Source organism: Pavona decussata, unplaced genomic scaffold (genome assembly GCF_977016875.1).
Source record: "Pavona decussata unplaced genomic scaffold, jaPavDecu1.1 SCAFFOLD_94, whole genome shotgun sequence".
NCBI lineage: Eukaryota > Metazoa > Cnidaria > Anthozoa > Scleractinia > Agariciidae > Pavona > Pavona decussata.
This window is the reverse complement of record NW_028145511.1, coordinates 2,070,656-2,096,037: the sequence shown is the minus strand read 5'-3', so window position 1 is coordinate 2,096,037 and position 25,382 is coordinate 2,070,656. Positions and strand designations below refer to the sequence as shown.

Genomic DNA, 25,382 nt, shown 5'->3' with positions numbered 1-25,382 from the left:
CTCGTTGCTCTCTCTCTGCGCCAGTGATGTTAAGTTGACTTTTGGTAAGTCTATAGATCTCTTGCAGGTCCGGTCTTAACAAAGGTGATGAAGATGTTCTTCAGAACAAAATCCAACAGATATGAATTCCTGCAGTTCATACGAAAGAATTTTCTTTAGAGAGAATTTAACTTGTCTAATACATTTGGCAAGCTTAACACAGAATCTATCACAAAATCTGGCACGGGATCACCTTCATTCAAGCAGTTTCCTTCGAGCTTAATCCATACCGAGGCCAGCAAGCCAGCGTTTTTACCGCCTTGTATATCGTGCGGCAAACTATCGCCAATCATAACACAGCTTTCAGGGTGAACATCAATCAGCGAGCATGCAGTGTGAAATATCGAAGGATGGGGCTTCGGATGTGGCTGTTCGCCACTTATAACGATAGCTTTAAACAATTTCCCAGCTCCACAAGCGGCGAGTTTCTCTCGTTGAATAACTGAAGCGCTGTTTGTTACTATGGCGATTTTGTAGACCTTTGAAAGCTCAACGATAAGAGACGCTATTTCATCTGTAATTACCATTTTTTCAAGGCGCGCTTTCCTCCATAATTCGTACATCACAGCGGCTGATGGTTTCTTAGAATCACTGGTAACCTCTGCTTCACAAGCAAGCGCTTTTTCCCATAAGTTTATGCGCCACTGGTGATGTCCAAGTTTGAAAGATTCCGGAGGCCACGGGGAAATCTTTGTTACCAGCGTTTGAAACTTTGATGCAATGTTCTCGGCATCATTAGCAGCGAAGAATTCGAGCAACTTGTTCTTTACAGCATGAAAGGCGTACAAATCAGCATCTACAGTTGGGACAAGCGTATTGTCAAAATCAAACAGAATTCCACGAACTCTCCCAGTGGCAACCTCCATTTTGAAACACTCTCATGGATGTCGAAATATTCTAGGCGTTCCAAGATTTGCTGGGGATTGGGGACGATAACAAGTTGGATCATGCGCAAATTTGTAGCTGGCCGATCGGCCATCTTGTTTTCTTCCACGTTTTTGCAATCTTTTTGTATTTTTGTTCTTAATCGTGATAACAGATACTCCAAGAAACTTTTATTTTGCCCAGAATGTTTCTTCGATGAAAATTTTGGTTTCCTGAAACGTTAAAATGTCCAGGTGAGGGATCATTGTGTTTTAAACTATTAGACCGGTTTAGGATCAATGCACTTCGTAAATTTTTGTTTTCGCGCCGTCTTGCTGATCAAATACCGTTGTTTTTAGTGCGGCCTCCGGGGGTCAGACACAAAAGACTTATGGGATCACATCCCCGATATCTATGGCTGGACCAAAGCCCGGGGTAAGTGAATATCGGTTTGGTGTTTAAAATGCACAAATCAGGTCGCAATCATCACTTTTTAGTCGCTATGGTCCATATAGATCGAGTTGCTCATACTGATAGTAATGCAAATCGATACTGAAACGGTGTGTTGTTCACTGTTGATTTCTTGCTGTATAGTCTGTTCTTTAAAAGTAATTATTTTGTCGTATAATATTTTGTGGTTATTTTTTTTAAAGCATAACGTTGACAAAGATCCTTTTATTGAATTCCTTATACCTTTCTATGACTGTGTAAAATAAATTATTTGGTTTGGATCGGCAGTTCATATTTTTTGTGGCATAACTGCAGATTGCAAGGCCACTTCTGAAGGATTATATAATTGGTGGCTCATTTGGCTTGGCAGTGGGTGAAAGTATTCACTGATATCCCCTTTTTTACTAAGCAGCTCATAGTTTTTGTGGCAAAACCACAGATTGCAGGGCCACTTTCAGGGTTGTAGCTTAGAAATTTGTCTGCCGGTTAGCTGAGGAATTGAGCCGGCTAAAGAAGGCGCGAAGTGCCTTCTGTCATCGGCGTAGCCGACGGTGGGGTAGGTATGGGAGGGGGTCGCCCCCTCCCATTAGGGGGGAATTTTGGGCCTCCACAGGAAATTTTGAAAATTTTAATTCAATTTGGTGCACTCTGGTGAAATCTAGGGGCTCTTTTATGCAAAAAGAAACAACCATTAAAGAGAAGGTCAGCTGTGGTGCCGCAGTTTGAAACGTGTGGTACAGAGATTCATCCTGAATTTACCCAAAATTTTCTCCCTCGCTTTGACGTTTCCATATTTCCTTCGTGTGGTTTTCGTTGTTTGGCGTTCCTTGAACTCTCTACCAGGTCTGTTCACTGTGCCCCTAAGGAGACTGACAGACCTTCTGAGCAGACAGTGCTTTGTTTTACTACAGTTCGTCAATCTATGCTGTTTTCTTAATTCTCTTTTTGGTGAGCTCACTACTGAGAAGAATAGTTCTTTATTTAAACACGGTAAAATCCATCAGGAGTATAAAAATTAGAAATAACGTAACTCTCCTAAACAAAATTCAAAACCTAACTACAACTAATCTAATCTAACTAAAACCCGTTTTTCATGAATGCTGTGTATACTCTAACATTAAAAGTGAAAATACGTGCGTAAGATTTTCAATATTTATGTTGCTGCCAAATTATTCTTCATGGTTTTTGTATTTCCTTTCTAGACTTTAGAGTTTCTTTGTTGTCATTAAGTTTAAGTTTCTGTGGTCAAACCAACGGATATGTTTGCCCACGTACAAGCAACGAAACAATGCTTTCAATTATTCTATCTATAGTCCTTTGTAGTTAGTTACCTTTTCCTCGAACGTGTTCAGGAAAACGCTCAGTTCTAGTCAACGTGCCTTCGCATAAAGATCAAGACTATAACTCAAGTATAATGCTGTAAATCCCTAACGCGGACACAGAATTTTCGAAACCGCTTTATACATCGCTTTGTTACCGTACCGCTTTGTTATCGCTTCGCTTCACTTCCAAGCACTGTTAACGTCTCTACCGCTTCTTCAATAAACTTTGTTTGGTTATCTTACCGTCGTGTACCTTTGTTGTGGCAAACCGTTTTCAGTCATAAGCGCGTATAGAAGTTCTGTCTTAACGTGGGATTAACGACCGCCTGTGAGTAACGATCCACGCTCACAATTTACTTAACATTAAAGTAATGAGAACGAAAGCTACATCGCTTCCCACTCGTTCCGAAAAAATGAGTGCTTTTAAGTTTGCACTTGTTTATCAGAAAATCGATTCTTATAAAGGCTTAGAACTGCAAACAAAAGAGCTGTCCACTCGGTCGTTCAGCTGTTCATCCAGTTTTGTGGGTTCGTTCACTCGGTTTCTCGTTCGTTCATTTTCGCCGGCGAGCACTTGGCGGACCGTTTTATACGTTTCTGGTTTGTTTAGTTGTTCCTCCGTTTGCCCAGTTCTTCTTGCTATTCATGAGCATAAACATGTTATAAACAATAAAATTTAACCAGTGAAGTTCCTTCATGTTTTTTTTTCTCTGTCATGCTATAGAGAAAGACTTCTTCTTTCTCCGATCTGACACAAATACCTAGTACCTGGTAACAAACTCGTTCCCAATCTTTCGCAACGCCTTGAATGCGGGGGCTACCAAGCTTCGTGTTGACTAGATGGCGGACGCAGAAATACGGTAAACAAGTTCTCAAAACAAGACTTTATTTCAATGACTTTATGGCATCGATACTCAAGGTAGTCAGGAGTTTATTCAACCTTTTCACTTAAAATGTAATATTCTAAATCGAACAATTGCTAATGGGTAACTAAAGAACTGTTCATTGCCCTTTTAACTGAGTGCTTGCCACCCAAACTTCAGCCGGCGATGACCTCTTTCCCAGCCGGCGAATTTCGCCGGCAGCCGGCGCTTAGCGACAACCCTGCACTTTTGAATGTACATATATTTGAGGGTCCATTTGGCTTGATAGTAGGTGAAAGTACAGGACTAATCAAATACAATACTGTACTGGTCAAAAGTATAGTCAAGGTCCCTTTCCAGTCTTGATTCTTGACTTGATCCTTGATGCTTAAGTACAGTGAATTGAAGATCATTTAGTGAGAATTGGTTCCAGAATTGAGTCTTGTGAGATCAAGAAAACAATGACCAACAGCAACAACAAAAGATTTTATTACGAAAATAATGAGAAGGATTCCACTAACCTGCAGGTTCAGTCGAACCTCTTTATTACAGACACCAAGGAGACAGGAATAAGTGTCCATATTATAGAGGTGTCTAGGCGTTTTAGGAAAGTAGGCTTTATGTGGATTTCAGTGTCTCAAGGACCAAGCGAACTGTCCGTAATAGAGAGGTGTCTATATTATAGAAGTGTCCGTAAGGAGAGGTTCAGCTATACATGTAGCTGTTGCTGTTCACTGTGGGTTAGTTAAATTGTTATGTTTCACACAAATTAAAAAAGACGAAAAACAAAAACAAAAAAAACTAAAGATATAATAACAAGTGTTTACTAAGCCCATTCGCTGTGAAGTTGTACGGGACACTGAAGTTGTACGGGACACTGAAAAGCTGGCAACTTGATTTTTTTGACAAAACCACCTTGTAACTTTCCAGGTCTGATTTGCACTCTCCAAGTAGTTTGCTTGGCTTATTTGGCTTGGCAGTGGATAGGCCAAATTAGCCGGCTAATTTGTTGTTGCAAGGTATGTTTGGCTCATCTGGTTTGGCAGTGGATAGGCCAAATTAGCTGGCTAATTTGCGGTTGCAAGGTAGTTTGTTTGGCTCATCTGGCTTGGCAGTGGATAGGCCAAATTAGCTGACTAATTTGTTGTTGTAAGGTAGTTTGTTTGGCTCATCTGGCTTGGCAGTGGATAGGCCAAATTAGCTGGCTAATTTGTTGTTGCAAGGTAGTTTGTTTGGCTCATCTGGCTTGGCAGTGGATAGGCCAAATTAGCTGGCTAATTTGTTGTTGCAGGGTAGTTTGTTTGGCTCATCTGGCTTGGCAGTGGATAGGCCAAATTAGCTGGCTAATTTGTTGTTGTAAGGTAGTTTGTTTGGCTCGGCTGGCTTGGCAGTGGGTGAGCCAAATTAGCTGGCTTCTTTGTAAGTAGCTAAAAGTGGCCTTGTATTTTGTAGATGTAAGGTAAGATTGTGCATTTGTTGTTTGGCCTCTTTCTCAGGACATAACATTAACAAAAGCCCTTGAAGATGCACTCAAACCTTATGGAGTATTTGAAAGTGAAGAAGAACTTCAACACAGGTAAGCTACATGTAATCAGCAACGGTTCAACATGTCCATGCAATTTAATGTTTAACAAGCAGCAATCTTGATTCTACTTACATACAGTGTGGGTCTGTGTTGAAATCCTGTCATCTTAACATTTACATTGATAGAGGGATTGAGTTACTTCCTTTAGAAGACTAATCAGATGCATGGGGGCTGTCAGTAAGCTTTGGAAAAACTTACTTTACAAGGAAAGAAGCCAGTCCTTGTTGTCGTTAAGCCATTTTCAAACTCTATATTCACTGTAGCTATGAGCCTACATGTAAATAGTGTATGTCTGTCAATTCTGTAATGCCAAAGTTAACAACAGTCCAACCTTTGAGAAAAGCCAACTCTATTCATGATTCAGTGGCCAAGTGTTCTCATTCACCACTTATTACACTGTATTGCCGATCTACTCAGATTCTTTTCTATGACAGGGATGTAGCTAACAGTTTTTGTTGATCCCTGACGGAAACTTTTTAGAGAGTGAATTACATGTAGACATGGTTTTTCAGTGGGAAAAACCAAGAAAAGCCAAGTGTCCAGGCACCTTTTGCCTATGTGTATCATTAATATTTTACATTCCTGCTCAATGTCTCCCCATTAAATAAGTGCATGCCCCAATCTCACTTTTTAAAAATGAAAATAAAACAAAACGCTGAGAGCATGTTATGGTGAATGGTTTGTTAATATGACTTTATTATTTTGTATGTACAGGATGGTTGTTCTCGCAAAACTTAATACTTTGGTTAAGCAGTGGATTATTGATATCAGTTTGTCAAAGGTTAGTTTAATTGTCGTTTATCTCTAATTGAATTGTACTTCGTCATTTGGCAGCAGTACTTAAGATTGTAAAATTTTAAGTGTGTAAAATGTTTCATTCTGTGTAATGTTTTATTCATAAAATTTGCATGTAAATGATCCAAGCTTTGTCAAGTCATGGACATTCTTCTGTAGTTTAAAATACCATAAAAGTTTGGGGTAAATTGATGGGTTTTCTAAAGCATTTAAATGCTCTGCACTAATGGAAACTAACACCCTGCAGTGCATCAGTGGATCGCATATTTCATTGAACACGTAATTCTAGCGTGATATTACTTCTCACCACAAGGCTAACTTCAGGGATCAAATTGATAAAACTTTTAGTTTACAAGTTGGCCTGTTGGTTGTACTGTACATGTGCACACAAACAGAAACTTAAAAAGAAGAGTTCAAAAACATCTGACCAGGTTTATCGAGAGCTTGTTTTTGGTACAGGTGTATGAGTGTGTAATAGCAAGTGCCCATGTTTATCTCTACCTGAATTGTACTTCATCATTTGGTGGCAGTACTAAAGATTGTAAAAATTTAAGTGTGCAAAATGTTTCATTCTGTCTAATATTTTATTCATAAAGATGTAAATGATCCAAGCTTTGTTTATTTTTTATTGTTTGCTGGGTTTGTTGAGACCACTACATGTATATTGAACATGCACAAATTAATCTTTGATCATGTTTTGCCTGGTAAACCATTCTCACTGGAAATGCAAATAACAAGAGAAACTCCATCAAACGTTAACAGGATTACTGGGAAACTTGGGCTTGGTTGCAAGTTACATTTACCGGTATATTACTTTTGTTGTGATAACATGTGGATAAAATAAATTAATACAAGTAGAAATTGCCAGAAGTCATTTAATTCATGATTGATACTTGTGTTTGCCAGTTGCAACCATTTTCGTTACAATAGCCCCTTTCATGATTAATCTAAACTTGTGTCAATGAACCCATATCTTCTGTTGCAGAATATGCCAGAATCTGTAGCAAACTCAGTAGGTGGAAAGATTTTTACATTTGGTTCATACAGACTCGGCGTGCACACCAAAGGTTAGTTACAACTTGTATAAAATAAAATCTTTCTCTGTTGATAATTGATGGAATTAGAGTGGCTTGTCAGTAACAATACATTTCACTAGTCAAGCAAGGTTCCTTTGGACTAATAGTTGGCAGTGGGCAAAGCTTATACTTCACTTTAAACTGTTTAAAGAGGTTTATAGTGAGGTTTAAGCTGTGCCCATTTCTCAAATGAAACCAAGCTTGGGAGGCCTTACTGTTTTAGAAAGATAAGGGAGCTACATGTAGTTTCTTGAGAAACTGTGGTACAACATCGGTAGAGGAGTGGAAACAAATGTTTAGTTTTATCATCAAAGTTTGGTAAGGTAATTTGGCTGCCATAAAGAGATTTGAATACTGACATTTTGAGCGTCAGCCCTTTATCAGGGCGAATCGCAGAATGTTGATCAGAGGTGATAGTGGAAACAAAATTGTGCAGATAAAATCAGTAAGCATACAAGAAGCCCAAAAATTTGTTAGATTTGTTGCCTGTGTTTCCTACGAGTAACCGTCAACTCAGATGTGCTTTATTGTGTATTCATTTGCTCATGGCACAAATTCTGTAATAGCAAAGGAAAGGGGTCCACATTGATTGTACTTCTCATGTTAGATATAAATGGTACATGCAGTTGCTTGGCATGCTAATCTTAGTGGTGTAATTCTCACACACTCATACATGTAACTTTTTGAAATATTTTTTTCTTGTAGTCACTCTTAATAATATTAATATTTCTTGAATTATGTGTCCCCAAATAAATGTCTTTTACGAATCTAAAGACACTGAAAATAGTTGATAATGATGATGATAACATCTATACTGTATGACTCTTCTTTTGCATGCATATTAATAATTATCTAATTATAAATTACTGTACATTAAAATGAAAAAACAAAAGCTGTATAAAAACACTTGACTTTGCAATAACTTTCGTAGGTGCTGATATCGATACGCTTCTTGTGGCACCTCGCCATGTTGATCGTTCTGACTTCTTTGGAACATTTTATGACATTCTCAAGAATAATGAGGATGTCAAAGAATTAAGGGTAAGCTTGCAAAATTTTATTACTAAAGTACACATTGTCTTCTAACTAAATGTTTGAAATCAGTGTTTATTGGTCAGCCATTACTCAAGGAATACGTTCAAAACACCATGGTAGGTTTGTACTGTGCAGTTAACTAATTGATTCTGATAATTCATGGGTGGATAGGTGTACATGAATAATTATTTTAGTTGATAACTGTTCGGTGTATTATTTTAAATGGTATTTAAAAAAAGGTCCTGACAAATATTTTCTTTTGCTTTTGTCTATTAATTTTGTAGGCAGTTGAAAATGCATTTGTTCCTGTCATCAAAATGGTGTTTTGCAACATAGAGGTGAGTTTAGTATAGGAGACATTCTTTTATTGTCTATTCAGAATCCTTCATTTTCAACTCTCAATTTTAATAATTTATAGTCAAATTTTTCATTTGAGAGAAGGCTGTCCCACTGAGTACAGTGATGTATTAACTTTATTGGTACATAAAAATGTATTGCTTAATATTAAAGAGTTTGTTTTTTACCTCCCCTCTTGAAAGTATACAGTGTATCTTGAATTTTGAACATTGGTTTAAGATAAATTTAGTGTAGGTTGCTTTTAATAAGAAAAGCGATGCAATGCTAATCCTGAGCATATCTTGGCAAAAACATAGACAAGACTGCATTTCTGGAAAATACATACCTGGTAGGTGATGTCCAGACCACAAAATCATTATTCATTTTGTAATTGTAAAGAAAATAATTGGTTTGCTTGCAGCAGTTACCAATAACATGCGTCCTACCATCTTCAAAAGAGTCAGATAAAGTTACGTTTTGGTGGACGTCAATCAAAGAAAAGCCGTTGAAATTATTTTGAATTCTGACAAGATTCCAAGGTAACCTGGCAAGAATCTAAGAATTTTACCTTGCTAGAAAAGAAAAGCTTTATTTAAATTGTTTTCCGAGCCAGATCAAGGGAAAATGAAAGGTATTTTTGAATTAGAAATTTTAATTTTCACTGCACGTGATAATTTGCTCGCTTGCACGCATCGCTGATTTTGCAAGATTAATACGGGTAGCGATTAAAATGTTAAAAAATACGGCTTCATCTAAACAATGCCCATTCTTTTAGCTAAACTGGCTTGGAAATCAACTTTCATAAAGTTTACCATCTGTCAGCGGATAAAACTGCCAATTTCTTGGTTCTGTTGCCTTGAAATGTTGTCAGAATTCAAAATAATTTCAACGGCTTTTCTATGATTGACGTCCACCAAAACGCAACTTTAACGTGAGTCTTTTGAAGGCGATAGGTTGCATGTTATTGGTAACCGCTGTAATATCCAATTTATTGTCTTATTGTCTCAAAGTGGCCTCATCCTTTTGATGGAGGAATCCACTATACGGAAAAACATGGCGGCTGTACATTTTACCGCAATGCCTTGCAAACCTGACATGGCCAGATAGGCCCATGGAATCATATTTTTTTGCAAAATTCACAATTCTAGCAACAGCATTGTGTATGCTAGGTTTGAAGTTTTTAGAACTTTTCTGTCAGTTTTTATGAGCATTTTTAGAATTTCCATACGCTACGAATTATAGGTAAATGGACCAGTCACCATCTTGTTTAGTATGGTGGATTGCATTCAAAACAGTTTGTAACAGAGATGTGATTCTGCAATCTCACTGCACAAAAGCTGTGTTGATTTATTTTGACAGATGGACTTGCTGTTTGCAAGATTAGCTCTCCCTGAGGTGCCTGATGACTTGAGTCTTTTGGATGAGGGCCTTCTTAAAAACTTGGACCCCAAGTGTGTCAGAAGTTTAAATGGTAAGATGATGGTAGTTTTCATTCTCAGGCTATAGAGGGTCCAGAGGCAAAAAAGGTGAACATAACGGACGACCAAAGAGCTCTCTAGGAATTTGTTTCAAAGGCATTCGTGCTTTCTGGGTTTAATTGGGATTTGGAAGTGTTTGTTTTTGTGAAGGGAAGAAAACTGGCGAACCTGGAGAAAAACCCTTGGGTCAAAGACAAGAACCAACAACAAACTCAACCAACATCTGGCATCAACGCCTGGAATCAAACCCGGGCCACACTGATTGGAGACTAGCACTGCCCTCACCACCGCACCACCCCTGCCCCTCAGATTTAGCCTTTGGGCCGTACAGTTCATGATTTAATGTTTGACTGCATGATGTATTTTCAATTGTGTGTGCTTGCCCATTGCCAAGTTATTTTATTTTTCATGAATTATTGCCATTGATGCTGTTGTGTTTTACAGGTTGTCGTGTAACAGATGAAATACTACACTTAGTTCCCAACATAGAAAACTTTCGGCTAACATTAAGGGCAGTCAAATTGTGGGCAAAAAGTAAGTTGTGTCCGCAATCCATGTACTGTGTCATTAATTTTTTGCATGTATATGCACTTTCATCTTCAATGAAGTTATTAGTAGTACAGTGTAGTAGCCCCAAAATATAATTACATAGTTTGAAGGCTTTCCTCACTTTAAGTTTCTTCTTTGTAGGAATAAAACTGGCTGAATGCAAACTCAGTATGCAGTAACATTGTTAGTGTTTGCATGTAATTCACAGCAAAAGTGCATACTTGTACACTATTACCATGTTAAAAATTTAACACTAAGATTTGCAATTTCATGTCTGCATGAACAATTTTGTCGACTGAACCTTTCTGTTATGCTGCAGTAGAACTTTGTCCTGTACCCAACATTTCATGTGTACTAAATTAATTTTAGTCATTTTGCTTCAGCAAGACTTGTCCTTGGCACATGCACTCAGATAGGAAAGCCATTTGTGGCACATGCAATGCAACATAGAATTTATTGCGATTTCCTTAAAGTTTAAAATTTCTTGATAGATGTAGTATTTTTTTTTCAGTGAGTGATGCAGGCATAATCAGAAAAAAGTCTGACTTCTCTTAACAGAACTTGAACCTATGATCTTATAATATTAATTTTTGTGACTAGTTTGGATGCTCTACCCCTGAGCTACAGGAGACTCAGTTCAGGTCACTGTAGTTTATTGTTTTGCCATAAGTTGTACAAAAGCAAGAAAAAAACTAATTATTATTAAATGAATCTTTGCACCTGTTCGAAACGCATTGAGTTTTTTTGCACCATTTTTCAACCAAATCTTGACTTTTTATAGGCTGTAAAAGTTATGAAATCTAGCCATCATCTGTCCCATGACCGAGCTAGTAAGGGTCATGGGTCTATTCCTTACATGACGTCACAAACAGCTTTGCATGCATTTTCTCAAAGACTTAATACAATGCAAATTAGTTTGTGACGTCAAGTAAGGAATAGACCCATGCCCCTACTAGCTCGGTCATGGGACAGATGATGGCTAGATTTCGTAACTTTTGCAGCCTTTAAAAAGTCAAGATTTGGTTGAAAAAGGCGCCAAATAGCGCAATATGTTTCGAACAGGTGCAAAGATTTATTTAAGAGAAAAAAAATTTGGGGCTAGCTGCACTTTAATGGCGAGGAAGCTCAAGGGAATCCACTGGCTTATCAGGAATGGGCTCCCTCAGTTAAGTAATTGGAACAAAGTATTATCATAGTTACACATGGGACCAAAATCAATGGCAGAGCTACAGTAAATCTTACTTGTGGGAACTAGGCCGTTAAACTGTGGTGTAGCTCCTGTAAGTCTCCTGAAGCTTAGTGGTAGAGCTTTTGAACTACTGATGGGCATTGTCATAGGTTCGACTCCTGTCAGGAGAACTCTGATATTCTTTTTCTGAGTATGCCTGTATCACTGACTGAATAGAAAAGAAACATTTATTTTTAATCACCAAGCTTAAAACATAACATCACATTTACAATTTCTTGTTGACAACATTTTATTATGTTGTCCCTAGAGCGAGGAATCTACTCCAATGTTCTGGGCTTTCTTGGTGGCGTATCGTGGGCCATGTTAGTGGCTCGAACATGTCAGCTGTATCCTAATGCTGTGGCATGTACTCTTCTCCAAAAGTTCTTCCTTGTGTTTTCAAAATGGTATGTGTACAAGAGGACCTGTGCTTAGAATGTGTATTATTTTCATTGTTAAGTTTAGTGACGATGTTTCATCCAGGAATTTCATTAGAAACTGGGACCCATTTACGCTGAACATGGTACCTGTCTTTGGTGAAATTTAAAGCCAGTTTAAACAAAACAACTCAATGAATGGTGCCCTTCTATTCGCCGTCAAGAACTCTCCTATCACAAAAAAAATGTGAAAACCTTGTTCTTCTAGTATTCTCGATTTTTTCTCCCACCAACACTGACCAGTCTGAAAAAGTTGGTAATAAAATGTTTGATTGCTGGCTCCAGGGTGGGAAAAACTCCAAATAAGAGCAAAAAATATATTTAATGATATGTAATGGTAGTACGTTTGAGTGGAGTACAGTTCAGGGAGTAATCGAGCATGATTTCTCCTGGATTGTATGACACAATTGTATCAACAACAAAAGTTGAGATTAGGAACTTTTTGAGAGAGAATTTTTTGGTGAAAATGTAAGCAATTTATTCAAACAGTTTTACAAAACAGTATGGGTACAGCAAGAAAGAATCCATTTAAATGCACATAATTGATGCCTGAATGACGTAGCTGTCAAATCAAACATTACAGGCATCCTATTTGAAGTTTAATTTGGATGCCTGTAATTGGACGCCATGTGATCGCGCTCCAATTACATAACAAATAAGTGCGCAGGGAACCAATCAGAAACAAGATTTTTGTTTTTGGTACGATTTTGGATTTTAGAAGACATGGTCTAAGTTTTCAAAAGCTACATGTAGATGATGCTTACCTGGAATAAAGAGTTGACCAAGATCCCTGCTTCTCTAATAAAAATTGAGACAAATCCGAGAAGAAAAAAAAAACGGCCTGAAATTCGACATAGGTCGGTTATGCTCTCAGCCCTTCAATTGAAAGCATTTCTACTGCGTAATTTGAGTTGAAATTTGAAAGCAGCCAAAATCAAACTTTAGAACACAAATAAATTTTTAGGAATGTGAATTGTTGAACTCAAAATGAGATCTTTCATTAATCTGTTTAGCTTGACCCTACTTGATTGTAACACGATCAGAAAGTCATTTCTATGTAATACATATTTTTTTCCTTTTAATTTTTCAGGGAGTGGCCAAATCCAGTTTTGCTGAAAAATATTACTCCACCCGGTGATAGCAAACTGGGACTTAATTTTCCAGTCTGGGACCCAAGGGTTAGTATCATATCAAATTACTGCACCAACGTGTTTGTCCTTCAATAACTGTTACCCACTTTATTGTACCGATGGTTGTTTCTACAGACAAATCCATCCGACCGATATCACTTGATGCCTATTATAACACCAGCTTACCCCCAGCAGAACTCGACATTCAATGTGTCAATGTCAACAAGAACTATCATGAAAGAAGAATTTGACATTGGTAAGTTTAATGCATATTTGTCTTAACTGTCAACACACAACTGTATATCTAGGTGGAGTTTTGAAAACCTTCCTGCTGAAGTCATGTTTCGTTGAGTGTCACCAATCGAACATGTAAAGAGGTGTGTTCTTTTTTTTTCTTTCCCTCTCTCTCCTTTCTCCTTCTTTTTCTTCCTTTCTGTTTCATGAAAAGTGCTTTAAAAGTTTTCATCTACCACCTTTTTAAAATTTGGCTAGATGTAGTTATATGTTTATAGCTTCCAGATATCTGTGTAGGTGTACATTAAACTTTCTTTTTCTTTTCTGTCATTTTAGGCCTAGACATTACAAGTAACGCATTGATTGGCAAGTCAACCTGGGATGCGCTGTTTCAACCGCCCAACTTCTTTGGCAAATACAAGTACTTGATCTCTCCTTGTTTTGTGTGTCTGAATGTAACTTTAAGTCGGCCATGCTCTGGCTTGTACATGTACATGTATCACGTAATTATTGCAATAAAGAATCTCTACTTTGGTAGCGTGGTGTTTGTTTGATGACCTTTTCCTACCAAAAACACCTGTTTCAAACGAGATGAAAATTGAATCAGATCATTAGTTGAAATAGCATTCTCCAAAGATCCATGTGGATATTAAATTTTGTTTTTTAAAATCTTGTCAATTAACAACAGACAAAGTTCCTCTCAGGACAAAAAGATCTTATCATTGTGCACTACACATACTGAAGCACTAATACTAATTTTCTTTGGCCTGTAACAAAGTTGTCCACAAAACTCTTGCGTTTGTGTTTATTTTGGACTGAATTTCTTATGCTTTGCCTAGTTTTAGATTGCTGTTCTCAAGAGTAGGTTGCAATATTTTTCACAATATCAAAAGAAACCCCCAGAGTGACAATCATTTCAAGTGGATTTTAACAACAACATCACATCAAAACTAGGGTTTTTTTCTGACCAGCAAATTTGCTGATGATTTTGGATGACTGATCCTGCAGACCAGCTCATCATTTATGGCTGGTGAATTCTGTTCTCCACATTTCAGACATTTTATTGTGTTAAGCGCCATATCAAACAGCGAAGAGGATCACCTTGAGTGGTGAGTTGGGTTTCATTCAATTTTTTTGTTGTATTTTGATATTATGTAATGTTTTGCCTTAAGGCCAATTTAGATGTTATATCTTGCTTGCAGTTGTTGTATTTGATTTCTTAAGAACACAGGCTTCACAATCTAAATCATCCTTTTGATTACATGCTTTAATGTAGTCTTTATTTTTATTTAATGTTTTAGCTCCTCCAAACACAAGGTGATATTCTGCAAGTAGTAACTTTTGATTGTCTCAAATTCCAGGAATTTGTAAAAGAACAACACATTATCAATATGCACAGTTTGCTGTGGAGAGGATTGTTGTTACACGTTTTTCTTCTTCTTTTAGGAATTAGCTGTCTGTTGTTGATAATAACCTAATTTCAATATACGAAGGTTAGGGGAATCAAACAAAAGAACTTGATTATCTCTAAACCTCAATGTAATTTCTGTTGTTTTATGAATTTCCCAGTGCCTCGTAACCAAGTTTCGAACTTGGTCTATTGTCTTTTCAACTGAGCTTCACAAAAATGCATTGAACCACATGATCAACTGGTTCTTTCCTTTCTAGCAAACAGTGTCCCATAAAACCATTCCTTCTAAAATGTGATTTCAACTCTTGTTTTTTCAGGATTGGTTTAGTTGAGTCCAAGGTCAGAATACTAACGTCAAACCTAGAGAACACACAGTATGTCTTACTAGCTCACGTCAGTCCAAAGTCCTTTCCTGCCCTAGAACCAGACAAGTAAGTATGGCCTTTCATTACCATTTTTGTATAACATCAATGACACAGGCATACTTGAAAAAAGAAAATCTGAATACTCCCAACAGGAGTCAAACTTAAGACCTTCTGATTACTAGTTTGGATGCTCTACCACTGAGCTATGTACAGGAAACTTACAAGTGGGAGCTAAGGCCATTAAACTAGGTTCATGTGACAAACATCCTGCATATTGCTAGGATTTAAATGTTGATGTGTGGTATATGTGAAAGAAATGTGATGTTATGTTTTAAGACTGGTGAATAAATGATAGATGGATTTTTTGAGTCAAAGACACAGGCATGCTCGGAAAAAGAAAACCCAAGACACAGAATGTTTGTTTTGGTTGATTGTGTGCAGGTACATGTAATACCGACATAATATTTATTACTTTTGTTGTTCATGTTGTTTTAGGAATTCACCAACAACCAGATGGTTTATTGGATTACAGTTTGAGAAAAAAGGTGCAGATCCATGCTTTTTACACTGTTTTGTAAAGTCATTGTTCATACAATCTTGAACGTATAATTATGTACGTAAATTATGATCATCCAGGTAAGTGTAGTCCTAAGAAGGACTGTTTGAGGTGACATTGACTCATACATTTTGACAACCTGAGCGGAAGTCATCATCAGAGTCAAGTAAATTGTGGAACATCAGTAGAGGGTATAGAGCGTTTTCATTCACGTGACTACCGGCCATATTGGTTTAATGAAACAAAAGAAAGTATTTGCATAAAAATAGAGTTCAATTCTCAGAGGTTTAGTTTGGGACATCAACGTGGCTGCCATTTCTTTGTTTTGGGACACCAACATGGTCGCCGTGACATCATGTGAAAACACTCTATAAAATGTCTCTGGTTACTGGAAGCCATGCTTATCCTTTTGGAACAGCCCTTGCTGAATATGCAAGGGAAACCTTTTCATTCATCTTTGTCATACTAGCATAAATTATGTGTTCATTGTCAGTAAATTATTTCTTTCACATTCTTTTGAGATTTTAAATTACTTTTATGTTGTAAACATTAATCATAATTACTAGTTTTCATTCCACTTTGTAAGCTTATTACACTGTACTAGTCATATACAAACTTTTACTGTGAGTAACTGACGGTGGATGTGGTTTCATTCGAAGCATTTTTGCCATTTAAAAAGTACAGTTGAACTTCCGCTAAAGGACACCTCTTGTAGGCGGACACCTCCCATAGGCGGACACCTCTTGTAAGCTGACTCTTGGTCTTGCTCTCAGCTACATACAAACACGACATTTTTAACCTCCTATAAGCAGACACCTCTCTTAAGCGGGTACTTTTTCTGGTCCAAAGGGTGTACGCTTACGGGAGGCTGAACTATATTGCCAGTAAAAGCTGAACTATGAAAACTGTCAGTCAGTACACATGTGTGTGTGTGCTGGGTAATCATGAATAAATCAAATCGAAAAACTATTTCAACACTGCGAGTTAGAATGTATGTGAATGGAAGCGTCTGTGTGTTCTTTTTTCTCTTGTACAGAAAATGTGAACATAGATTTGACAGGAGCTATTCAAATGTTTACAAATACTGGTACGTAAATATTGAACAAAAATGCCTTCTTCTCTCTAAACAGTGAACAAGTTATTTCTTGAAGGAGTCAGTGTCTAGTTAGTTCATGTGAAATTAAATAATGTTTCGTAACTTGAATTGTATGTGCCAGTCTGTGTTCTTTCCCGCAATACTCTCTGTGTCACTAGAGTGCACGACTCAAAATTAGTGCAATCACAAGGCTGCTGCTTAACAGGAGCTGGGTAGCCTGTGGCACCCAAGAAAATGCTCTGGGCACCTAACGTTTTTGCAGCAGCACCTAACACTTCACATGTTGGGCTCCTAACTTCTTAGCTTTTGGCCTTGTGGGCTCCTTGAAATTTGTCTCAGGCAACAGCCTTGAATCTTTAGTTATTTTTCAGACTGTTTTAATTCTGGGAACTTTTTATTGTAGTTCATAATCAAGCTCAAGCAGCCAAAATGTTCAAAGAGGGTATGAGAACAGAAGCAAAACATGTGAAAAAGTGAGTGAATAAAATGGCAATCAATATCTTGTTGGTTGTTCAATATTATCGGTATCCATTTGTCCCATTTTTAACATGGTCTGGTGGGCGTTCAGCTTTTAAAGGCTGTTCACATGGAGGGAGGAAGATCCGAGAAGACGGAAAAACTTTTTGTTTGCTTAATATGCAGAAATTGCGGCCGAAGTGGTTACCGAGTGGAGAAGGAAAAGAAGAATAACTTTCAGCCTTGAGCAGCTGAACGCCCGTTGCTGCCATGTTTGTTCTTTTTGTCCCTATTACTAGGATGTTCCGAACGAAAGTAGTTTTCGTGGTGCTAGGATCTTATCTCTCAGCTAGGAAGTTCCTATCTCTAGGAAGATCCTAGCGCTTGGGCCAAGTATGACTTTTTGCATGTAAACTGAATAGAGACAACATATGGCGCTAGAATGATCTTATCTCTAGGATCTTCCTAGTGCTACGATCTTCCTCCCTCCATGTAAACAGCCCCTGAAACAAACAAAAAGTTGTTTTGCCTTCTGGGATCTTCCTCCCTTCATGTACATTGTCCCCAATTGACTTTGCGATCACTTGTACAAAGGAAATTCATCATAGCAGAGACGTACTCTTCAGCATGAAGGACACACAAATGTTTATTTTTTTATCCAAGAAGCGTTTGACCTTAGTTTGCTTTTGGATTTCTTATTTCACAATCTCACAAATGTTGCCAAAATGTATCTAGAGGGTCACCAAACTTACTGAAAATAGCAAGTAATGACACAAACACCTCTTCCTTATGGGGGATGAGGGCGTGGCATCTCCCCATCTCTTAAAATTGCTTTACTGTACCAACATTAATGATGTGTTTAGGACAGTGACTTATCTGAGGCATGATGAAATCATAACAGTCATTTCATCTTTCCCTTCTGCAGATGGTGCAAGTAACATTGTACAAGTTGTAGTACAGTGTTGTCAATAATAATCTTTACTGACTCATGTATTGATTTTGTATCTTATGTTGTTTCAGGAAGCAACTCAGTGAGTATTTACCCCCAAGTGTCCTCAAACAAAAAAAGAAAAGTTCATTGGTGCCATCTGAAGTTAAAAAAGAGGTACTGTAGTTCTACCACTTACATGTTTAGTGTAGTTGCACTTGTGGCAAGTGCTGCCATTAAGTCCTTCTGTTTTAAGTTCCTGACTCGCAGCAGATGTAGCATGCGAAGTAGAGATTGCAGACAAAGGCTATCATTTGTAACTTAACCCTCAAAAAATGTATTAACATGTTGGTTAACTGTTTAAAGGTAAAGAAAGAATTTTCTACAAGTACTTTTTGCAGTGAAATTGACAATGAAAAAATGTCCCTGGCAGTTTGAAAACATGAGGCAGTTTTTAATGTAACTTCTGTTACAATATTTATTGTTGTGACAAGGCAAGTACAAAACATTGGCTAGTGTAACACTGCAACCTTGGATGCCTGTGTTGGGAACTTTTCCTGCACCCTCCAAGATTAAAGTGTGGATAACACTTTAAGTGGCTTGCGCCGTTTGCAACATCTTACATGGTTGGCCAAGAGAACAAAAGAACAAACAACAATAATGTTCCCAACCCTAAAAAAAAAAAAAATTCAGCTGCAGATTGAAAGAGTGCAGTGAAAATAGAGCTTATGAAAAGTGTAGGCCTACTGAACAGTTCCAATGATGGAGTCCAAGCTTGTGTTGTTCCTTCACACCCCTTGCAAAATTGACTTGACTGTTAATAATTAATTAAACTTGTTTATTTCTTGGTTTGGTCAGACTGTTGCCATAGTGACAGGTAAAGCAGATAACAAAGTTGATGTGTCCCTTGATTCAACACTTAACGCCAGTGATTTGAGTCTGGAGATCACAACAGATGGTGTGGGAAGCAGTGAAAACAGTGAAGAAACAGGTATGGTAGGGAGCGTGCTCTGCATAATGAGATAATGCTAGGGAGGCAGCGTGGCCAAGTGGTTAGGGCGCTGGACTTGAAATCTGGTGGTCCCGAGTTCAAGTCCCGCTCTGACCGCTAGCTGGAGTTGTTTCTCAGTAACCCTGAGTTCAACTCCACGGCCATGCTTGTAAATAGCCAACTGGTCTGCCTCCTGCCAGCTGAGGTTCTTAAACATCAATGTTTATAATGTTGTATTGAAATACAAACCACATGATATTCTTAGGAGAATCGATCCTTTGTCTTTTTGGAAGTAAACAATGCATGACTGCTTAAATATGACCAATTTCTAAAAGAGAGTTCTCCCTAGAGTACCATCACATGATCTGTAATGGGCAACAAAACAACAAAGCTAATAAGGCACACTTTATTTGACACACTTCTGTAAATTCTATCCGGCAATCTTTTTTATCCGCGGTAATCCCACAAAGCCACAAGAAGAGAACAGACCCTGCAGTTGAAATTGGCCAAAAAAGACGGACCATAAAATTCATGGCATTCAGTCAATTTCTTCAGGAAAGAACAATGCCAGTTGAAAGCACAAATCACCTTTGTTGTATGTTACACATTTCGCTGTGAACAACTTCTTGTTTAAGCATAAGGAAAATACATGTAAGGCAGCAATTGGCCAACAGACCAAACAAGTAGAAACTTCATAAAATTGCCAAAATGTGTGCTTTTAGCAGTTCTGTTTTAGAGATTTTTAAAATTGCATGAAGCAAGTAATATGTGTATAATGATATAATGCCAGTCTGATTTTACTTCATGTCCTGCAAATGATTGATTAAGTGCTTTGTTTTGGAAATATCATGGCTCAGTAATTCTTGGTAGTTGAATAGATATATATTTTTTCTAATTTGGCTAATTCCTTTCCTTTCCTGGTTTAAATCTGTAATGTTAAAATACTATTTCACTGCTTTAGATAACTATGACCGCAATAACACGCGAACGCTTAAGGCTATATGACTTAAATGTAACCACTCTCATAGTCTTGCCTTTCCAGTAACCTGTTGTCGTGAGTGTGTTCATCTTGGCTTATCTTACTTTTTTTATTTCAATCGGGCCCACAGTAATTATTGGCTTGTTGTTGTTGTGGATACCTTGCCTAATTTAATTCATTATGTTATAAATGTTGTAAATGGCGAAGCTAATAAAATAAAATAAATAAAATCTATTTTATTTTTTGTGTTTAGCTGTTGTTAGTAGTTCAGATGACAAAAAAGTGAGTGCTGTTGGCGCTCCAGCATCATCAATGTCAACAGTTGGTGAAGTGACCTCGTCGGATACAACTGTGGTTCCAGGTCAACCATCATCACCATCCCAAGACAAGGTATGTGTATTCAAACTGTCCGGTGCTATGGATAATGCACTCTCTTGTTCTTTTACTCCTTCCCATTATAATCCTGCCTTTTACCTTCTCTCCCTACCATAGCATTGCTTACCCATCTTTGTGTCCATCAGTTTGGTTCATGTTTTCAGTTATTTATTCATATTTGTCACTCTCTTCAGCCCACAGGATCAAAGCGACCAGGATCTCCTGTAGAATCAGAAAATGCCAGCAAAAAACCTCGTATGGATGATGATGAAGTCGTGGTACGCTCACACAAGTTAATTGCCTGTTCCGGAGTTCAAATGGAGACTAGGGACAAGCTTGTCATTTATTCAGAAAATTGGAGTCCACCACAAGAAAGATCACATTAAAATTAGTCAGTTTACCAAGTTTGAGGCCCTTTTGTTAGATTGCAACATGTAGAAGGCTTTCAAAAATCGGAAGAAATTAGAGAATTTGTATGGATTTGTGGGACGCCATCTCAGAATTAGAGACATTTGTATGGAATTTGGGTGACCTTTGTCAGGTCACAGCCAGGTTACTACGCAATGAAACATAGCCAGAATTGGTAAACTTAATAATTTGTATGTGATCTTTCTGGCGATGGGGTTCATTTCTTCATGTGACACAATTTGAACAATGTGTAAACTAGGTCCTCCCCCCTTCATGGACTTCGGAACGGGCGATTTCAGTTCCATTTTATATCCTGCTCTTGCATGAAAGACTACTGTATAGTCATATAGTCTTCCAATGCAATGATAGTGTGTTGTTTTGTTTGTAGCCTGTCAGTTCTATGAATTCATTCAATGGCGAAGGTGGAAAGAAAAGGCCGAGTACTGCTGCTACTGCGGCGGATGATATCCCACAGAAAAAAATGAAGATGGATCCTAACAAAGTGAGTTATTTTAATACATACTCTTGCATCAGTGCAATGGGAAAAAAATCAGTCGACATTCAGGCCCCAGTTGTTCAAAGGGCGGATAATTTTATCCACTGGATAGTTCGCTATCCAGTAGATAGCATGTGTGTAAGATTTTCACGGTAGTCCTATGATTTGTGAATAGAGTAGAACCATATGTCAAATTTAAGAATGGGATTGTGTGGAAAACTTGCCAGAAGCGTTGATTGGAGTACATTTGCTCCACTGGATTGTGACTTATCGAGAGGATAAAGTTATACACTCTTTGAACAACTGGGGCCAGGTCTTAAATGGTTGAAGAACGTGTCAAACCTTGCTCGGCTTCCAATTTAGGGAACGAATCTGGCCTTACGCAAAACTAGTCAATTTTACTGAGAAACTGAAAACAGTGAGCGGCAAATGAAGGATAAACATGGTCACGTGTTCATTTGTGCCGTTTGCCGTTTAGCGTACGTAATTCTTAATCTTTCTACTAATTCGGCCACTGAGATGATTAATAAGTCCATAATCACATAAATACGAATTAGACCGTGAAGAAACCAGTTGTAGTTACACTCAAGACTCAGGCCCCGTTACATTTCCCATGTTAACACTGCAAACAGCTGTAATTAATGTATACCTTACCTTTGCCAATCAGACGGCTGGAGAATCGTCCAATCCAGAAGGCTCATCAGGTGTTGTGGGAGGAACACAAACTGAGGTAAAAATTAATATTAACTGTCGCTGCACTGAAAAGTAACACATGCAGAAGTAAAAAACAAGGGCCGTTTTTATACTAGAGGACGCATTATCCGTCTGGACGAACTATCTTCTGTTGTGCGTCGTTCAAGACGGATAACGGCCCGGGAAGACAGTTCGTCTAGACGGATAATTCGTCTTGTGCCCGTCTTTATACTAGAGACGAATAACCAGACGAACAACGAATGTTTGCCCAAATTCGTCCAGACGAATAAGGCGTCCTCTAGTATAAAAACGGCCAATAGGTGAGGTTACACGGGCACTTTTGCCTCGGAGAATAGGCCATTTCCGAGTTGCTTTGAACCTTGTTATGAAAGCTAGGCTAAGTACAAAACTTTTCATATGAAAATTAGTTTTGTTTGCATATGAATGAAAACTAATTTTCTTAACAAAAACTTTGCACTTGAATAGCCTCGCTTTCATAACGAGGTTCAAAAGCAACTTGGAAATAACCATTTGCATTTAGTACGTGTGACGTTTCCTTCCAGCGATAAATTGGAAAAAATGCGGGAACCGATAAAATCCTGTTCAGACTAGTACGCATGCCAAGGTCAGACTAGTATCTGACCCGGGCACCAAGTGTAAACCGGGCCTTATTCTTTCAATTCTTTGTTTAGGTCAGAGACCAAGAAACATGCGAACTGGGAAACACCACAGGATCACCAGGAAGTGAGAACGGCGCAAAAACAAATGTAAGTACAGTGTTTTGAGTTGAAACAGTGGCCGTTCTTCCCTACTAGGTAACGAGTATTTTCTGAGAATGATGTATTACTCAGTAATGACACAGGCAAACTCGGAAAAAGAAATTCCGAGTGCTCCTATCAGGAGTCGAACCTAAGACCTTCCGATTACTAGTTCGGATGCTCTTCCACTGAGCTACAGGAGACTCGTAGTCGCATGAGGGGTGAGACATGTAGTGTAACGAAATAAACGCACTCAAAAGAGCAAGTTTTGTGTGGCTCATGGAAATCCTGGAAAGTCATGGAATTTCAACTTTGTAAAATCCAGGCTTGGAAATCCTGGAAAATGAGGAGAAGTCAAGGAAAACTGATTTGATTTTTGTGAAAACATTTTGAGGTAGTTGTCGCAGTTTATGGCAGCTGACCTCGCATGCATTTACTTGTGTGTTGTCTGAGACCGCATGTCAACTGTTTATATTCTTGACTGCACTTTTTCAAAGATTAAATAGGTTTTTCCCTTCCATCAAAAGGTGTCAGACTTATTTTATAGTCTGACGTGAGGATTTCCAAAGTCTAGTTTACGAACGCTGGAGAAGCTAACCTTTCAAACATTTGCAGGGGCATTTCTCGTCTCTCTAGGTGGCGAGAAAGTACTGATAAGTTCTCTGAAATTTTTTTATTGTTTTTACAGACAGAGAAGCCCGAGGAGTCTAAAGGAGCCGTCAAACGATCAATATCCCCGAGTAACGAGGAGAAGTTGAAACAAGATCAAGTTAATACGACTGGGGTGAGAAACTGTGGCACTTAGTGTTGTTGAACGCGTGAATGGAACTTCAGTGACATGTAAACCTTCCCGAGTCTCAGTTTGAAATGTTAGAAGTCTTATTCCTTGACAGAGAGTCGGTGCAGGCGAGAGCGTCCATTGTCATTTAGGGAACGGGACCTCAGACATTTCACGCTGCTTTAGGCGTGAGAGTCTCCGCAATTTATGAGTGCATACTTTTGGAACAATTCTGGCTTTTCTTATTTCGGTTCAGGAAAAACAAAATACGCAGAATATCAGTTCCCTAAAGAGCGCAATTCTTGAATTATTCCCATAAAACCGAAAAACTTTTCCAAGAACACAATTCCTCTCATTTTAAGTGAACTGCATTCCGTTCATTCTGCTTTCAGAAGGAGAGTGAAGGGTAAATGAAAAGGTTAAATGTATTCTGAATAAATTACACCCGTAGGTGTTCTTAGAATTAGAGTAAATACACTCTATCGTCATATCCAAGGTTCCACTAAAACTCAATTGAGAAAATAAACCGGAGAACAGCTTACACAAAAAGCACATGTTCGAAAAGCCCTAGAGGGGGGTTCATTATTACACACGCGCAATGTTCAAGTCCCTTCTACTTCCGGTTTTCTACAGAGGGAATACTTTTCAGTTCATTCCAAAGCCAGAATAGTTCCCAAAAGAACACAAATACCGTCTATTCCGTGTATTCCTATCCGGAATAGTCCCAAAAAGAACGCGCCCTAAATTTGTTCAACTCTTCGTCAGTTATATCACTGTGAGGAACACAACAGGTCATTAGCGTGTTTTTTTTTTTTGTTGTTGTTGTTGTTGTTTTTGTTAGATGTAACTTCAGACCCCCAACGATAACCTTCATGTTCCTGTCCCCGTTCTTGCTTATCCTGTGCTGTCGCCCGTGTTATCGTTCCGTTCTCATGTAGTTCTGGTTTCGTTGTTGTTTGTAGGAACCTGAAAAAGAGCTGATCGATGAAGGCCCTCCACCAGCAAGCCAGATCCCGGTGGTCAAAAACGCTATCAAGATCAAGCTTAAGTAAAACGTTTCTGCCATCTCTCGACTGATGGAAATATTCGCGAGGTCAAGAGACTACACATTTAAGTCCAAGGAAAAGAAACGTTTCCTCTCCAACGTGTTTTAACTAACCACTACAAAGCATCACATAACGAAGGAAATGACTCGGCCTTACGCATCCAGTCACGTGAAAAATCACGTGATCAACTTGCGTGTTGGCAAGCAACAGCTCAGAGTTGCACGCGTTGTTTTCATCATCTGATCTTTTGCAGTCCGTCTTTCACGTGCGCCGAATACCATGTATTATTTTTGTCAGCCTGTACAAAGAACATGAATTAAAATGTATATTTTGACGTTTTTGCTTGGGTATTAGTAAGTTTCGTAGATCGCTTGCGATTGATTGATTTGAGGTGATTCTGTGGTTGTGTTGGTGCAGGAAGTGTACTGACTTTGTAAACTGAAGTCATTTGACGTAACTAATAAAGAGGTTTTCTACGGCGTTTGAATATTTAAAAAGGAGGGAAAGAACGTTGGTTGAAGTGTGGAACAGTTCTTCATTCCTTAACAACCTTTCCGATATGTAAACCTTTGGAGTTGTGTAGTCTTTTTGTACTTGACATGAAATAAATAAACACCATTGAACA

General features: G+C 38.3%; 2 protein-coding genes across 2 annotated transcripts; one reads left to right on the top strand and one right to left on the bottom strand.

The window, feature by feature from the left end:
• Window positions 1-134: 134 nt before the first annotated feature.
• LOC146473359 (N-acylneuraminate-9-phosphatase-like) lies at window positions 135-1,031 on the bottom strand. The gene has a single exon (XM_085118590.1). It carries the CDS (start codon window positions 903-905, stop codon window positions 156-158), a length of 750 nt encoding a protein of 249 aa, XP_084974716.1. The 5' UTR covers window positions 906-1,031; the 3' UTR covers window positions 135-155.
• Window positions 1,009-25,382, top strand: LOC146473358 (poly(A) polymerase beta-like). The gene is made up of 27 exons (XM_085118589.1): window positions 1,009-1,157; window positions 1,263-1,338; window positions 5,035-5,114; window positions 5,838-5,904; window positions 6,904-6,985; window positions 7,926-8,035; window positions 8,314-8,367; window positions 9,725-9,836; window positions 10,288-10,377; window positions 11,889-12,027; window positions 13,148-13,235; window positions 13,323-13,443; window positions 13,758-13,842; window positions 14,477-14,530; window positions 15,150-15,263; window positions 15,693-15,742; window positions 16,790-16,840; window positions 17,253-17,322; window positions 18,326-18,410; window positions 19,092-19,224; window positions 20,457-20,593; window positions 20,773-20,856; window positions 21,375-21,488; window positions 22,150-22,212; window positions 22,868-22,942; window positions 23,622-23,717; window positions 24,674-25,382. The coding sequence occupies exons 1-27, from the start codon at window positions 1,150-1,152 to the stop codon at window positions 24,761-24,763; spliced, it is 2,328 nt and encodes a 775-aa protein (XP_084974715.1). The 5' UTR covers window positions 1,009-1,149; the 3' UTR covers window positions 24,764-25,382.

What these genes read in the sequence shown, in the direction of transcription:
- LOC146473359 (XM_085118590.1), bottom strand. Translation starts at nt 905, where the DNA reads ATGGAGGTTGCCACTGGGAGAGTTCGTGGAATTCTGTTTGATTTTGAC.
- LOC146473358 (XM_085118589.1), top strand. An exon ending in AGGATGTCAAAGAATTAAGG is followed by an intron (nt 8,036 to 8,313) that starts GTAAGCTTGCAA and finishes TTAATTTTGTAG; the next exon opens with GCAGTTGAAAATGCATTTGT. An exon ending in ATCAAGTTAATACGACTGGG is followed by an intron (nt 23,718 to 24,673) that starts GTGAGAAACTGT and finishes TGTTGTTTGTAG; the next exon opens with GAACCTGAAAAAGAGCTGAT.